At 44.0% G+C, this 15,525-nt stretch overlaps 3 protein-coding genes across 3 annotated transcripts; 2 read left to right on the top strand and 1 right to left on the bottom strand.

Moving 5' to 3' along the window:
- The first annotated feature begins 107 nt into the window (after positions 1–107).
- On the top strand, positions 108–2,342 carry LOC105829390 (WASH complex subunit 3). The gene is made up of 4 exons (XM_012668169.3): positions 108–348; positions 436–600; positions 1,690–1,961; positions 2,170–2,342. The coding sequence occupies exons 1-4, from the start codon at positions 298–300 to the stop codon at positions 2,231–2,233; spliced, it is 552 nt and encodes a 183-aa protein (XP_012523623.1). The 5' UTR covers positions 108–297; the 3' UTR covers positions 2,234–2,342.
- On the bottom strand, positions 2,337–3,542 carry LOC105829391 (60S ribosomal protein L44). The gene is made up of 4 exons (XM_012668170.3): positions 3,403–3,542; positions 2,877–3,050; positions 2,510–2,626; positions 2,337–2,424 (listed from the first exon to the last, which is right to left on the bottom strand). Exons 1-4 carry the CDS (start codon positions 3,403–3,405, stop codon positions 2,404–2,406), a joined length of 315 nt encoding a protein of 104 aa, XP_012523624.1. The 5' UTR covers positions 3,406–3,542; the 3' UTR covers positions 2,337–2,403.
- A 1,741-nt stretch (positions 3,543–5,283) lies between these two features.
- On the top strand, positions 5,284–15,085 carry LOC105833420 (glutamic acid-rich protein). The gene is made up of 3 exons (XM_012675153.3): positions 5,284–5,523; positions 11,688–11,862; positions 11,965–15,085. Exons 1-3 carry the CDS (start codon positions 5,416–5,418, stop codon positions 12,030–12,032), a joined length of 351 nt encoding a protein of 116 aa, XP_012530607.1. The 5' UTR covers positions 5,284–5,415; the 3' UTR covers positions 12,033–15,085.
- The last annotated feature ends 440 nt before the right edge of the window (positions 15,086–15,525 follow it).

The following is a 15,525-nucleotide window of genomic DNA, read 5'->3' as shown; positions in this document are numbered from 1 at the left end:
TTTGACTACGTAGTTCAATGTGCACATTTTGTGCACATAGAGGCGCTGATGGATGAAAACACCTTAAAACGGCGCGATGACCGCTCTCAGGTTGCCTCAGGTTCCTCTCTGCCCTCTCTGGTAGTGTGTGGTAGTGTAGTGTAGTGCATCTAAAAAGAACAGGACAACGTTTTCACTCTCTATAATCCTGCGCACTGAAATACTGAACCGAGATATTTTTCCAACATGACGTGAGTTGACAGTTGTTGACAGTTCAATAAACTGAAAGCGGAGATTTTGGAACACAACTAATTCACAATGAGTGATTATAAAATACCGATAATTGAGCCAACTATAGATTACACAAAGGTGTTGATAAGATTTTGACGTTTCTCATGCATGTATAAATCATTCGTCGTCAGTCGAGGAGCAAATCTGAAATGATTTGTATTCTAGGTGCCGCCTATCAACCAAAAGCGAACGGTTTCCTTCATTAATCACTTTATCACGCATACCGTCATGTTTCTGAATAAATTTGCCTTGTCCTGTGAGGAGAAACTGTTCAATTTCGAAAATAAATTGCAAAAGTTAGAAGCATCGTTAGAAATATTAGAATCACGGGTATGTGTATTGTGAGTGTTTCTTACAAAGAAATTGTAAAAGTAAACAATCTTTACAATGAATTATTTTAAAAGATAATATGATTAAGACTAAAAATAAATCAAGTGACGAAAGGAAAAATCCAGTGAGACACGGGTAACAATTTTGATATTTATTATACAGATTGTGCAAAAAGTTTCGCAATTTAGATCAAAATATAATGATATTTTTGTTGTATTAAGAAGAATATAGTCGAAGTGTTTGTGCAACCTTTGTATATTTTTTTTATAATATGAAAAGATTTTTAAAAAGGATTGTTTTATCTATAAAAAAAGCTTTTGTAGATTTTGACCTTTTGGATACCATAAAGCTATTAAAAAGTTTGTAAATGTTTTTCATTTATTGGAAATTTGAGAAATATACAATTCAAAATTTTTTAACACTTGAATCAATTCGAATTGAAATCTAACTTTTACTTGATTATTATTAAGTAGGAATTTTAATATATAAATAAAGTTTTCTATGTAAAAAAATTTATATTGATCATATAATATAATCAGTTATTTGATAAATATTTCATAAAATTTATGTGATTCATATTTAAGTCTTTTAGATTCAAAATTTTTTAATAGTTTGGATTCATAGATTCAAATTCGAATCAAATCAAAATTTATCTGATTTAATTCAATTTGTACTTGAATAGTTCACACCTTTAGAAATATTTATGTACATTAGGCTTTTTGCTCAATTTTCAAAGTTTTGAAACACTATTAACTTTTTAATAGTTTTATTGTTTTCAATAATACAATTCTGTGACTTAAGAAGTATCTGTTGTTGCAAAATTAAAAAAAAATTTATTAAAAATATCTGCAATGACAATATACAATGCCAATACATCTTATTGAGCTATAGATTATACAAAAAGTTAAAAGCTACAAAACATTATTCCTTTTATTTGCACTTTTCTTAAGTTATCTTTTAAGATCTTTTTTACACACTATTAACTGTGTTCTCACTGGTTTTTATCAAGCAATAAATTATAGATTGCTTATAGCTCACTTATAGATTGTACTTATCTTTTCATGCACGTTTTACTTTGCTTCTGCATAGTTATCTTCTATACCTGGTTTAGAACAAGAACATCATAAAGAATCAAATAATGTTAATGAATATAATACAAATAAATTGGAAGAGGTGGAGGTATGTGAGATGGACGAGCCCGATGACAGTGAAATAAAGCCTAAAGACGAAGAGAAAGAGGTACAATCTGCAGCTAAAGATCCACGCTATGAAAAATACTTTAAAATGTTGCACTTTGGAGTACCAAAACAAGCGGTTAAATTAAAAATGGAGCAAGAAGGATTGGATTCATCTATATTAGAGTAAGTTCAACACTTGTGTAGAAAGATACAAAATGTACATTCAACATTAAATGGCAAGATTAACAATCGCAGCAATTTTTAACTTGTTAATTCGACCACATTCTGTTATCAAAAGTAATTGTTACTGTTACTATGCATGTGAATTGAATTTTAATCTATCTAGCACAAATATGAAGCTAAAATATTCTTGTCCCTTTCATTTTGTTAGCAATCCACAACAAATAGTTTCTATACCACAATTGTCAGAAAACAATGAGAATCAAGGTGAATAAGTATGAAGGTAATTGTTCTAATGCTATGTGATGTATGCGCCAATGCCTCTTAGGCTTATTCGACATTTTTGCATTATAAAATATAGAATAAAGAAAAAAAACATACAAATCCTTATAGATTTATTTATTAAATACAGAATGCAGAACATATAAGATATTGAGTGGGTAGTTTAGAATTGAATCATTTGACCCTGAAAAAAAAAGAGTACTCGTTAGTCAAAATTAATGCATGTTTTTATTTTTATTTGAATATTTTGTAGATGTATGAATATTCACCTTTCTCTTCTTATCACCTCCCAGTTCAAAGTGTTTGCATCTTTTCAATGGAATTTGTTTTCTATACTTGCATTCCGTACATTCCATCCTTAGCACAATTTTCTTTGTTGTTTTTGCCTAAAGTGATATAATAAAATACATTCATATAAAAATTTACCTTATCAATATTGTGTTATGAACTGAATTAATAACATTATATGCACATTTTATTTATATGTACATTATATGTACATTTTTTAAATATCGTCACAGAATATTGTTATAATGGATATCCTTGAATTTTCATAAGAGGTATCATATTTATTTTTATTTTGTTGTATTCATTGAATAAAAATGTATAGTGTTAAACTACTTCTCGCACACTCACCTTCTTTCTGAAGATGGGCTTGGTTTGACCACCAAATCCTTGCTGTTTGCGGTCGTAACGCCTTCTGCCCTGCGAGGCATGTCTCTCCTTACTTTTCTTGTACTGCGTCACTTTGTGATTCTTGTGTACTTTGCATTTCTTGCAAAAAGTACGTCTCTGCTTCGGTACGTTAACCTATAGAGACGGAATTTGTGTAAGATTCCAACAGACATTGCAACACAATTTTATTGAAGACTGAAGAAATAATCGATCGAACACATTCAATTTCTAATTTACGCGAATTCACGTAATTCGGCCGAATATAGGCATCGCCGTGTTGCATCGAATCAAAACGTTTTGTACTAATGCTATTAAACAGGTTATGTTGTCACTTCACGTGAAATTGTCACATTATGATAATAAATATTTATGATTAATTGTGATAGATATAATTAGAATGCAAACGCGAATTTCGTGAAACATTTCGCGGCAACGATTACTGGGCTATTTATTGATAAAAACGCATAAAAATAGCTTATACACCTACCATCTTGATGCGTCAAGACAGAAGAGAAGCGTGAATCCGACCGGAAATTGAGGGCGCTCGTGGAAGCTATTCGGCGCGCCTGCGCGTGCGTTATTTCCCGTTACGTTGCAATAAATTCAGAAACCTTGAGTATATTTTTTGCGCTCGGTATGCGTAATTATGAATATGACGACCGATGTGGGTACGGCATTTTACGAATCTCGATCACATGTGAGATCACTGCTAGAGGGAACGCTCTCGCGGTTTCGGTGGTGGTCGGTGAAACCATTGCGAAACCGCTATCGGATTTACGCCATTAACACAACTGACATCAAAATTGGTATATAAAACATCCAATCAATAAGTGCGATCTTATATTAAGCTACCCTTCATTACTCGCGTTACGTCGGATATAAATAAACGAGCGAGATGTGGATTATTTGCGCGATGGATTCAGTCTAACGGTCTCTGCTTATCCATCTAATAATCTTGCGCGATGAATGAGCAATGTACGTGCACAATTGGTCGACACGCAGTAACTACGTGTACACATGCACTAAACAATAAATATATGTATACACACATACATGCATCATACATACATTCATACATATACATATAGATATATATAGAGTATGTTTTTTAAAGAGGAAGGTCAAGATGTATCTCTTTTTGTTTCATTAAATTCTGATACATAAAGCAAAAGTGTAATTAATAGTGTTATTAATAGCAAAAAAATAATATCTTTTAAAATTAGAATAGATGCGCAATATAATTCTGACGATCGAGCATAGTGTTGCATAAAAGCCGACGAGCGCTTCGGGAAAGATCGTAAATTATACTGCATGGGCATCAATAATGCCTTTTCGCTTAAAGTTATGTAGCTGCGTTTTGTGTTCCACATAGAACACGCAACACATTATAGAAAATCTGGAAAATAGCTAACTTCAAGCGAAAGTGCCTTGCATACACGCTTCGTGTTTCGATTTCGTCGGAGATGCATGCAGTCCGCATGATTCGCGACGTCGTCTCTTTTATATTTATCAGATTAATTTGCGTCACACGCACTTGGCCGTGCGTCGCGTCGTGCGTGGCATGCGCGAATGACGTGAAATTCGCCGCGAGGTGGACCGGACCGCGCGAATCATCCCCGTCGCTCGATCGTCTCGCGGTCGTTTGCACATTCAAACGGAACATTTATCGACTTTTTAAGCGAACGCGAAATTGAAATGTACGTAGGATGGTTCGCAGAGCGCCAAGGCTCATTTGAATCGAGTGACGTAGCCTCGAACCAGACGTCCCGCTCGGGCCACGAACTCTCGAACCCCTCGTCCTCCGCGAGTTTTAATTTTATTTATATCCAGGGCGGGCGCGTTACGCGCGAAAGCTGTATGGGAAGTCGCAGGACATCGTGCGACACTATAAAATCGCGGCCCGGTCGCGGTGACGGTGAAATACAAGCGATCGCAGGATCGGCCAATCAGGGATTTATTGAGTTTCAAAGCCGCGCCATCTTCATTTTTGAACAAAGCCAGGTTGGATGTGCTGGAGGCGAGCCGGGATCTGGTAGTAGTCCGCTTTGCGCTATTCGCGCCACAGTCGTCGACAGTCGGCACACACTCCACTCCTGACTGGTTCGGGTTATCCTCTCCCCCCTTCCCCTGTCCGCTGTTCGGCCCCTCGCCACCGCACCGTTCGCTCTTTACCCCTTCCCTTTTGTGTTCTCCCCTTCTCCCTCGCAGCCCCTCAGGTCTTCGCCTGACGACGCTGCTCTCTCGGGCATTTCGGCGGAAACCGACGTCGTGTGAGGACACGTATTCCGTAGTCTCGTTCCGCGTACACGCAGCCGCCGCTGCCGCCGTCACCGTTCGCCGCCGCCGTCGTCGCCGCCACCGCCACCGCCACCGCCACCACCGCCGCCGCCGCCAACGCCGCCGCCGCTCTTTCGTACTTCACAGAGTTCAGTTCGAGTCGCGAAGCCGAGCTATTTGGATTATCGACGCGCAAGCCGCTCTTCTTCGATTACAACCAACCATGAGCACCAAGGAAAATAACGAGGTCGCTGTGGAGAAGGTGACGGAGAACGATAAGGCATCCGCGGACGCAAAATGCGATATCAAGGGGATTAAAAGGCCAGCCGAGGTAAGTGCCGTTTCGCTTTCCTTGCCTTCCGCCGTGATCATCCTCGCGCGCACGGTTTACGTTTCCGACATGACGTTCGTCGCCGTCGTCGTCGTCGTCGTCATCGTCGTCGTCGTCGTCGTCAACGTCGATGTCAACGTCGACATCGACGATGTCGTTGTCGACGACTTTCGTCGCTCCGTCGCGCTATCCGACCAGGAGTACGCGGTAGCTCAGCATGCATGTCGCGGACGAAGCGCGCGCGCCACGCCGTCGATCACGGTCTGTCGGCCCGTGTCGGGCGACATCGAATAATCGCATCGACGCGCTCCGAGATCGACCGTCGTCGCCGCGACGGTGGATTTTCCCGCCCGCTCGGCGTCTTCTACGCATCGCGTAGGTCCACGCGCCGTGGTGGCCGCGCGCGAAGCGTGGCGAAACGTGCGCTCCATGATAGCCCGCGCCGCCGAGCGACGGCACGGCGTAGCGAGGAGAACGCGCCGCGCCGGCCGGCGTTTCCTCGCCGGACTCCATATTTCCCGTGCGAGCGACCCCGAGCGTAGTCGAGCGCGCTCGATCGGACGCGCCGCGCCACGCCGTGCGGTGTAGGGCACGTCTTTTTCGGCGCGTACTCCGTGGCTTTTTCATCACGCGAACGCGTAGAGCGCGCGAGGGACGCCATTGTGTGTTTGTGAGAGCCACCGCGAACGCGACGAATCGCTCTCTCTCTCTCTCTCTCTTTCTTTCTTGCTCGTTCTCTCACTCTCTCTTTCTGTATCTCTTTTTCCGTCTCCGCTCGCTCACTCGCTCGCTCTCGCTTGTTCTCGTCCGATGGCTGACTACGATGATAATGACGATGGCGATGACGACTCCTACCGGAATAAGCTATAATTACCGTGTTCTGCATTCGGAGCTGAAATTTGAGGCAATGTTGGAAGCCTACGCGTTCGCGCGCATGGAATGGAAAAGACGTAGAGAGAAGGAGAGAGCGTATTTAGCGGTTGGAGTAGAAACTCGGAGCAAGATAGAAGGATCGGAGTAATAGAGGGAGAGAAAAAGAGAGAGAGACTCTTCGCGGCGCCATGTGCTCGTTTCTCGACGTATGTTTCTCTCTCTCTCTCTCTCTCTCTCTCTCTCTCTCTCTCTCTCTCTCTCTCTCTCTCTTTCCCGTCCGGTAGTTCGTCTCCTCGCGGCTTTTCTCTTCGTCTCCACACGCCCTCTGCACACGTACGCGCACGCCGCCGCTTTTGCCTGCACGCCTCGTGCTCCAAGAGCGGCGTGCGTTACTTCGTCGCCTCGAGAGCGCCATTTTTATTCGTGGCGGATGTCAGCGTCGCGATCCTGGAAAAGCGGGTGTCCGCGCGCGTTTTTCCGATCCAGGTCGTGCTGGCCCGCTATCATTGCCATTGCAATACCCTCGTCACCTCACCCGCCGCTCCGTCGGTTTCCATCATGGCGGCCGAAACCAAGCCCGCGTTCATCACTCGTTCTCTCTCTCTCTCTCTCTCTCTCTCTCTCTCTCTCTCTCTCTCTCTCTCTCTTTCTCTCGCTCTTGTTCTTCTTGTCATGCTCCCACGCGTACGCGCTCTCTTTCTACCATAATTGATCGATAATTCGCTATAAAAGGGTTAATCGCGCACGACGGTTGATCGATAGACGCGAGCGACGCATATCTACTCCAGGTCGACATGTTGCCCTGAAATTGTTTACCGATCCGCGTGCATAAATGCCGCGACGAGGGCTTCCTTTTCTCTCGCTCCGTTTGTACGGAGTATCCCTCCCTCCCTTCATCTCTCCCCCCTCCCCTCCTTCCTTCCTTGGTGTATGTATCTCGCTCCCTCTCCCGCCTCTCTTACTCCATTCTCGGCCGCACCACCGACATACAAGCGTACAGCGGCGGCGGTGGCGGCTCTCCCTCTCTCCGTCCCTCTCTTTCTATCTTTTCGTCGAAGGTACCCCACTTGCGCAGCTAGCGGCAACGCCGTGCATTATATACCCGGTGTACTCTCCTACCTCCCTGTTCTTTTCGTGGCTGTGTGGCGGTCGCGCGCAACGGCGCGTTACTACGAACCTTCGAGAAAACATCGCTGCCGCGATTTTTCATCTTAAATCGCGGCACACACCGCCGCCCGTCGCCGCGTCGCGTCGCGTTGCGTCGCGTCGCGTCGCGTCGCGTTGCGTTGCACCGTCGGCCGCGTCCTCCGTCCTCTCGCGATAGGCCGTATTTTTAGCCGATAATTTACCATGGGATTGCGCGTCTCCTCCGCACGTAAGCCGAGACGCAACGAATGATGAAAACGAACGAACGAATGACCGCAGAGCGGACGGCGGAAATTCGAAGGAGCAAATTCCTCCGTCGTTTTCTTCGTCGGTCGTCACGTGGAAAAGTCGGAACGAGCGCCGCTTCACACGTACGCGCGTTCACGCGGATCGACGCGTCCTTATTGTACCGCCGGCTCCTCTTCCTTCTCCTCCTTCTGAGTATCTATTAATTTGTTAGATCTCGGGCACGCGAAAGATCGAGAAAAGGCAAAAACTGAAAAAGACCGACAATTTCGAACGCTCCTTTTCTTGAGACACGTACTTAATGCATGTATATATATATATATATATATATATAAGACGTACACGTATATATACGTTTACACACACACACGCACGCGCACCCTTTTTGTATACTAGGCGTCAATAATACCTTTTCGCTTGATTAGCTTGCTTTCCACATTCCATGTAGAATAAGTGTACTCTAGAAAAAAAATCCAGAAAGCAACTAACTTGAAGCGAAAAAGCATTTTGACGCCTAGTGTACAGAACGTGCGGGCGTACGTACGCGTGTAAAAATAAAGAAAATATATATTGTATATAAATACAAATATGTGAGATTAGTATCATTCCGGAACCGACGAGCGGGAAAAGGCGGGAAACGCGAAGCCGAGGGAGAAGAGCCGAATTGAGAATCGCGTTTGTACGCCGTATGCTCGAGAGAGAAACGTTCGCTCCGCTTGCCTAAATTGCCGAAATCGTTCCATCTTTCTTTCTCGATATCGATACCGTATCGACATGACCGTAGAGTCCGGCGATCGAATGTTTCCTTATTTGAAGGAAGGCGGGAAAAGGCGTCGCGTCGATCGGATAACGCAGTTATGGATCGATGTTTCGCCAGCCAGAAATAACTTATTGCATTTAATGGTTATTGTCATCTCTCTCTCTCTCTCTCTCTCTCTCTCTCTCTCTCTCTCTCTCTCTCTCTCTCTCTTTCTCTCTTTTTCTCTCCCCTTTTTTTCTTCTTGTATGCGCTCGACTTTTCGCGCGCGTACTTTTTTATCGCTTAATTATCTTAATTAAAACGACTGTACGCGTTTTGAACGCGCGTCCGAAGACGCAATTAACCCTCACAATTCCCGTCTTCAAAGTCTGGACGATTGAAATCGTGATGCTTTTTGATTCTCCCAAGGGCCAAGTATACCCTTAAAGTAGAAAAGAGATCGCACGTCGACTGATCGTTTCTCGTTGCTCGAGTTTTTTCGAACTTCTCCGCAGGAAACTGGACGCTACGATAAGAAGGAATTTGGTGCTGGCGGTTCTGAGAAGAGCCCGACTTGTTTAGCGAATGCATTCACATAAACTACTGATCTCTCGCCGATGCGATTTCCAAGGCAGGCGTCACGTGTTAATTACGTAACGGGTATTCGTCGCGCCGATCGTGCTTCGCTCGGAGAAATTTCGCGAGGGACATGGTCGACGCGATAGGTTATGAGCGGGTTGGGTTATCTGCGAGACCTCGTGATTGAGAACGGATAGATAAAGGTAATCGTGCGTGGATAACAAGAGCGGTAGAGCGGTGGCAGCGGCGTCATCGAGTCCAAGCCGAGCCGAGCGAGCCAACGGCGTGAACGTGCCGCTGTCATTCAAGTCGAGAGACATCGTACGCTCGGCGAGTCGACGAATGAGAGTAGCGGCGCCGGCGGCGAGTTCGAAGTAACGCGCGCGTAAGCTCTCTTCGATCGGATTACCATTGTTTGTAGACGCCGCCGGTAACCGATTCTTCATTAGCATTTTATCGCAACAGGTCGACTCCGCATACAATTGGATGATACAATTACTCCAGATAGATAGAGAAAGAGAAAGGTTGGGAGGCGAAGCAGGAGGAAAAGATGGAGAAAGGGAAAGAGCATAACATAATAACATTGATCGAACACCGAAGTCCTCGATCCGCCGACACTTGCCGCCATGGGAGCCGAATACGCGCGCGCCGCCGGTATTATTACTTCCGGTATTATTGTTACTCGATCGTCACGATCGATTGCGCTTCTCGAGGTGATAGCGATAGCGCGGCGAGAGTCAGTGTTCCCCCCCCCCCCCGCCCTCTGTGCCACGTGATATCCGTCTCGCGGAATGCCCGGCTCTCTTTAGTTTAGATTTATACTTTATTCGAAGGCTTCGCGTTGCACGACACTTGGCACGCCGCTTCGACGTATCTTTCTCCCTTATCTTCCCCTCCGGTCTCGCTCTCTTTCTCGCTCGTTCGTTTGTTCGTTCGCTCGCTCGCTTGCGAATTGCACGCAGCGCGAACGTCCGTCCAATCCCCCGCCATGGCGTGCGCGGCTTCGTCATCTGCCAATCACCGTCGGCCTTCCCACTGCGCGTCGTCGCGCCGCGTGCCTCCGATTGGCCGGCGTGGTTCCGCGCGCGCATCCGAAGCCGCTTTTTCATACCCGCCGATACACACGGCGCGTGTATGCCATTACGCCAGCCGGCAGCCGCCGCTACCACCACCACCATCACCGCCGGCTACCTTCACCTATACCACCACCACCACCACCACCACCACCACCACCACCACCACCACCACCACCACCACCACCATCCACCACCATCACCACCACCATCGTTGCCATCGCCGTCGTTACCACCACGACCATCACCACCACTACCCTGCCGTCATCGTCATCACTATCAACTACTACCACCATGATCGGTCAGCAACGCCGTATGGTCACGAGTCCAGCGTTACCGACGCGGCGACGGCTCTCTCGCAACCGTGCGAAACCGGAGCGACGGAATATGCCGAATGTCGGAAACCGTTGCCGGAGCGCGGCGAGGGCTCCGACACTTTCCGCCGTATCGGAGCAGGACTTGCGCGCCACGCCGCGCTACTCGCCTCGTCAGCCTTTGTCGCTACGATCCCGATCGTCGCGATAAATCGTCGATCTCCAATACATGATACGACGTATCTATGAACGACTTTGGGATTTTCTTTCTCATTGGCGGCATGTTTTCAGGAGCTTGCTTCAGAGCGTAAATTCCGCTCTCGCCTACTGGCCGCCGTCGTTGCTTCCCCCCTTCGCCTCCCTCGAAATCGATAAACTATGATGCTTATTGCGTTATGGCCGTTACGGGCCATCGGGACTGGATCAAGGGCATGGTTCTACAATTCTCGGAGGGCTGGCAATAGGGAGGAGGAGAGGGGGGGGATTAATGTTGCGCGCGTGTAGGCGCTTATAGAGTTCGCGTTCCCCTTTTGCCTATTTTATGTAAAGTACGATTTAGCACTCTCTCTTATGCGCGCGCTTACACACACACACACGTTGAGCACGCGCCGCTTTGAAGTACGCGGGGGCGAAGTCATAGGACAGCTCCGCGCCAAGCTAAACGTTTATCGGCAAAGTGGTGATACTCTCTACTACCTGTTCTTCGTGTTTTCGGCATTGCCGACTCACTCGGTAGAGACACAGCAATTCCCTCCGCCATTTCCCTTTTCCTGTCCTACCGTATTTTAGCGGGTAGGGAAAGTCCCCTACCTCACCTCTCTTTCTGCGCCACCGTATTTCTTGGCGGGAAGGGACCGTGTCCTCCTCGCCGGCCGGTACGCTTTCCTTTTCTATCTTTGTCGTTTCTCTCTCTCTCTCTCTCTCTCTCTCTCTCTCTCTCTCTCTCTCTCTCTCTCTCTCGCGCTCGCTCTCGCTCTCGCTCTTGCTCTTGCTCTCAGTCGCCACTGGCGCCGAATTTTCTTTCCTCTCTATCGTCCATTTGATGTCAAGAGAAGAGTAGACGTGGTACGAAACGATGTTGAATGTAGATGTTTTATACGCGATCGAGACACTCGTAATTGTATAATAATTTCTCACTTATTTCCTGCCTATTTATCATACCGTATTTTAAATAAGATTTTTTCTGAGTTACAGGAGAAGAGCGAAGAAACGAAGAAACAGAAAAAGGAGGAGAATGGCGACGGAGAGGTAGAAGAGGAAGAGATTGAGGAAGAGATCGAAGAGGAAGAGGAAGTGGACGGTGATGGAGAGGAAGACGACGACGATGACGACATACCAGAGGGTGAAGAGGATTTAGAAGAAGGAGAAGGTAAATAAACGATTTGTCCGACTGTATCTCTCGAGTGGATTTTTAAATCCAAGATGTTTAGATCCAACAATGAAAACACGTTCTTATTTTGTTATATTGCAGACGAAGAAGATGACGAAGCGGAAGGTGAGGTAGAAGGTGAGGTGGAAGATGATGAGGACGACGCATAATGAAAAAAGGGAAAACATTATGCAATTAAGAAGGGAGGCGTTAGGCACGTGACATCATGGTCGATTTTCGGCAAACTCAGCAAACTTACTCTCATATTGAGTGGTTGGTAACAATGTTGATATCCATCGTGCCCAATCCGTGTTATTGGATCCCTCTCTATCTTCCGACCTACAAGTAAAAATTACCACCTCACCAGAATTGTGTCGGGCTGACGCATTCTACTTGTCCTCGGCTCCTCGCAATTCTGGTCGTCTAGCCGTCACCAAATGCTATTAGGTAGTTTGAATGATAACTGTATATTCGTCCTGCGGATTCGATGAGTTGATCTTACTTGCTCTATCTAGATTCTTATTTCGATCGATCGATCGATCGATCGATCGTTTCCAATCGTTCGCGTGCACGATTCCCAAGACGAATCTATCATTTTATTATCCGAACCACCTACTCACTGGTATTTGCCGTCATTTGGCTTTCTTCGTCGGGACAATTTTTTAACGAAAACTTATTTAAGATAAAAAACTATTATATTTAAATAGTGTAAAATGGAAGGTAATTTGAAGGCGATGATTTTTTTACATTTAAAATCAAATTTATGTTTGTAGTTCGACGAAATGTCTCTCACCTTGTGCGTGTGATATATATTGAGTTCTTCTTCTGAAATCGAAATGTGTAATTGCAGTGTCTTCACAGGAGCGCGAGGCTTATTAAGCAGAATTAAGGGATTCATACGTAACACGACAAATGAATAAAGTAAATAGACATGAATGGACATCTCTCGGCATTCAATGTGTACTAAAATGTGGAAATCTTAAAAAAAAAGAAAAATAGACGTAAAACGCTGCTTCGTGCTCCTGTTTGATAAAAAGACAAGAATTAAGATAAAATGCAACGCTCGCGTCAAGTAGTATGGATGAATAATATGTGACTTTAATATTGCATAATAATTATACATAGTATGTATAAAGTTATGGGATAAGAAACATTTTATTATTAACGATAATATTATGTAAACGCGTAATATAATGCGGAGAGGTTGTTACACTTTAGGCTTGGGCATAGATAAGGGAGAGCATCGAACAGTCAACTTGTAAAGTGTAAGGGCCCCATCACCCTTCTCTATTCATTTCAACCAACTATATCATTTTGTAGAAGATAAGAGTTCAATTATACACATAGATAAATCTATATATAAATATATATATTTATAACTTTTCAGAACTGCCGTACATGACGCAAAATTATAAAAGGAAAAAAAATCCGAACAACATATTGCGACAATTATGTAATAAGTACTCTCCCTATATTTTTCGAATGTTCTCATTTTGAGTGTAATTCGAGCGTTTCAGTTACTTTTATCTATTACGATTTTATCTTTAGTGTGGACTATTTTCGTGAGCAATGATTCTTGGACTATTGTAGAAGGAGTATATTTATTAGCGGTATTTATTCATTTTTACACTCTCCCTACATGTATACAATCCATCTTTCGATATCTTAATGATGACGTGCACCCCATATCTTTTGGTGTTTAAACATTTTTATTAACTTATATTATGACATTAATTTGTTGGTTAAACAACTGAAACGGAAAATAGATCGCTCTTTGTACAAGAGTCGGTGAATCATTGCGATTGGCATGTCCATGCCACTACTTATTTTCGGGAGACTGTTAGATAAAAGGGTGAAGAGACATTGCGGTTATACCATTGTACCATAGCAGCATAATAATTAAATAAAGGTAACGATAATTTGAATGCGAGAAGATGTCCCACGTTTTAATGTACAAATATTTTCGAATGAGATAGTTAAATAAAACGCAGTTAGATCAGAGAAAATGAATTCGTTTTCGTAAGTAGTGATGAGTTTAATATCTGAAAAAAAAAAAAAAACTATGAGGAGACGAGCGGCGCAAAAGCTACTCTAAAAACCACACGGACTAAAAATCCCGCTGTACGGAAACCAGGATATGGAGGAGTTGGACCGTGTTTATACTTAATTTAAAAAAAGAAAGAAACGTCTTTTACCATCGGACGATTCGATGGTGCATAAGAAAAAGGAAATCCGAATACTCCTTGTTGTATGTCAGAGGTCGGCAAGAAATGCACTTCTCGGCCGATTTCAGCAAGCGCCGTCTCCCACCCGTCTCCCACTACTCCTCTTGCCCCGCGTGCCGCGCGCGCTGCCTACGAATCGTGCAGTTCGTAGGCCGCGTCAGCGGCACGCGGGGCAAGAGGAATAGTGGGAGGCGGCGCTTGCTGAAATCGGCCGAGAAGTGCATTTCTTGCCGACCTCTGTTGTATGTAACGCGTCCAACAAAGCTGATCGATGTCGATGTGTGGTACAGATACCATCTCCGGCAGTCTCTGTTAATCTACGGTTTTATACGCAATCTGCTGCTGTATTTACACGTGTTTGCTTCAAGATAGTAACTTGACGATGGCGAATTGGCAAAGGACTATCTTAAAGTACAGATGCCTGAGCAAATCAGTACTTTAGCATTCATAGTATACTATACTATACATACATTATAAGCATAGTTCCATTTAATTTTATTAAATACAACGTCAAGCCCCGTTGGCAACACACGCAAAAAAAAAGAAGAAAAGGAAAGAAAGACTTGCGTTTTGTACTGTGTCAAGCCCGACAGAGTACGTTACTCTTCTTCGCGCTCGAGTACTCGACGCGATTCGCAAAATTCACTTACTCTGATGCTAACGGGTCTTACAATCAATCAGGCTGATCGCCCATACACATACCGTTACACCCCTACGTTTGTTAGGTAAGCATGAAAAGAAAAGTTTTAAAACATCAAATCCGGTAAATAATATGTGTGTGTCCACACGTTTTTGACGTAAACGAAAAATCCTAGGCTAAGAATTTGGTTTGTGTGTTCATAAGTCTTGTTCAAGCTACTTTTGTACAGGATAATACCATTTGCATCATCTCTCAACGTATAAACAAGTAACCGACACAACAAATATATTTCTGCCCATTCCATCAGAATTGAAACTTTCATTGTATTTTTAAGTAAATACATTTTGGAAAACAACAATGGATGGCTTTTTTATTCTTCACATGTGTGTGGAGCGAATTATTTCTTCCCTGTGCTCGCGTGGATTATATATACTTGCATAATGTATTGCCGTAACCTTGCGAATACATTTGTGCAATTCAGGGACGCCGCCTGAGAAAGATTGTAAAGTGATATTATAAGACAGTTGTATGCCGTATATGTATATATATATATATATATATATATATATATATATATATATATATATATACATGTATGTAAGCTATACATTTTTACATTGAGATAATCCCAAGCGTTCAACTGCCGACTTTTTCACGCTAAGTATACGAGAGCGCTACTTATCGATCAATGTTATGTAAATATGCAGTAATAACTGTAAATATGCACTTTTGTTGTATCTTTAAACAGGATATTAAGTGCTTACAAAATGATCCAACACAGTAAACTAAGGATCAATG

The sequence above is a fragment of the Monomorium pharaonis genome, chromosome 8 (genome assembly GCF_013373865.1).
Source record: "Monomorium pharaonis isolate MP-MQ-018 chromosome 8, ASM1337386v2, whole genome shotgun sequence".
Taxonomy (NCBI): domain Eukaryota; kingdom Metazoa; phylum Arthropoda; class Insecta; order Hymenoptera; family Formicidae; genus Monomorium; species Monomorium pharaonis.
The sequence above is the reverse complement of the archived record's forward strand: the minus strand, read 5'-3'. Positions and strand labels throughout refer to the sequence as shown.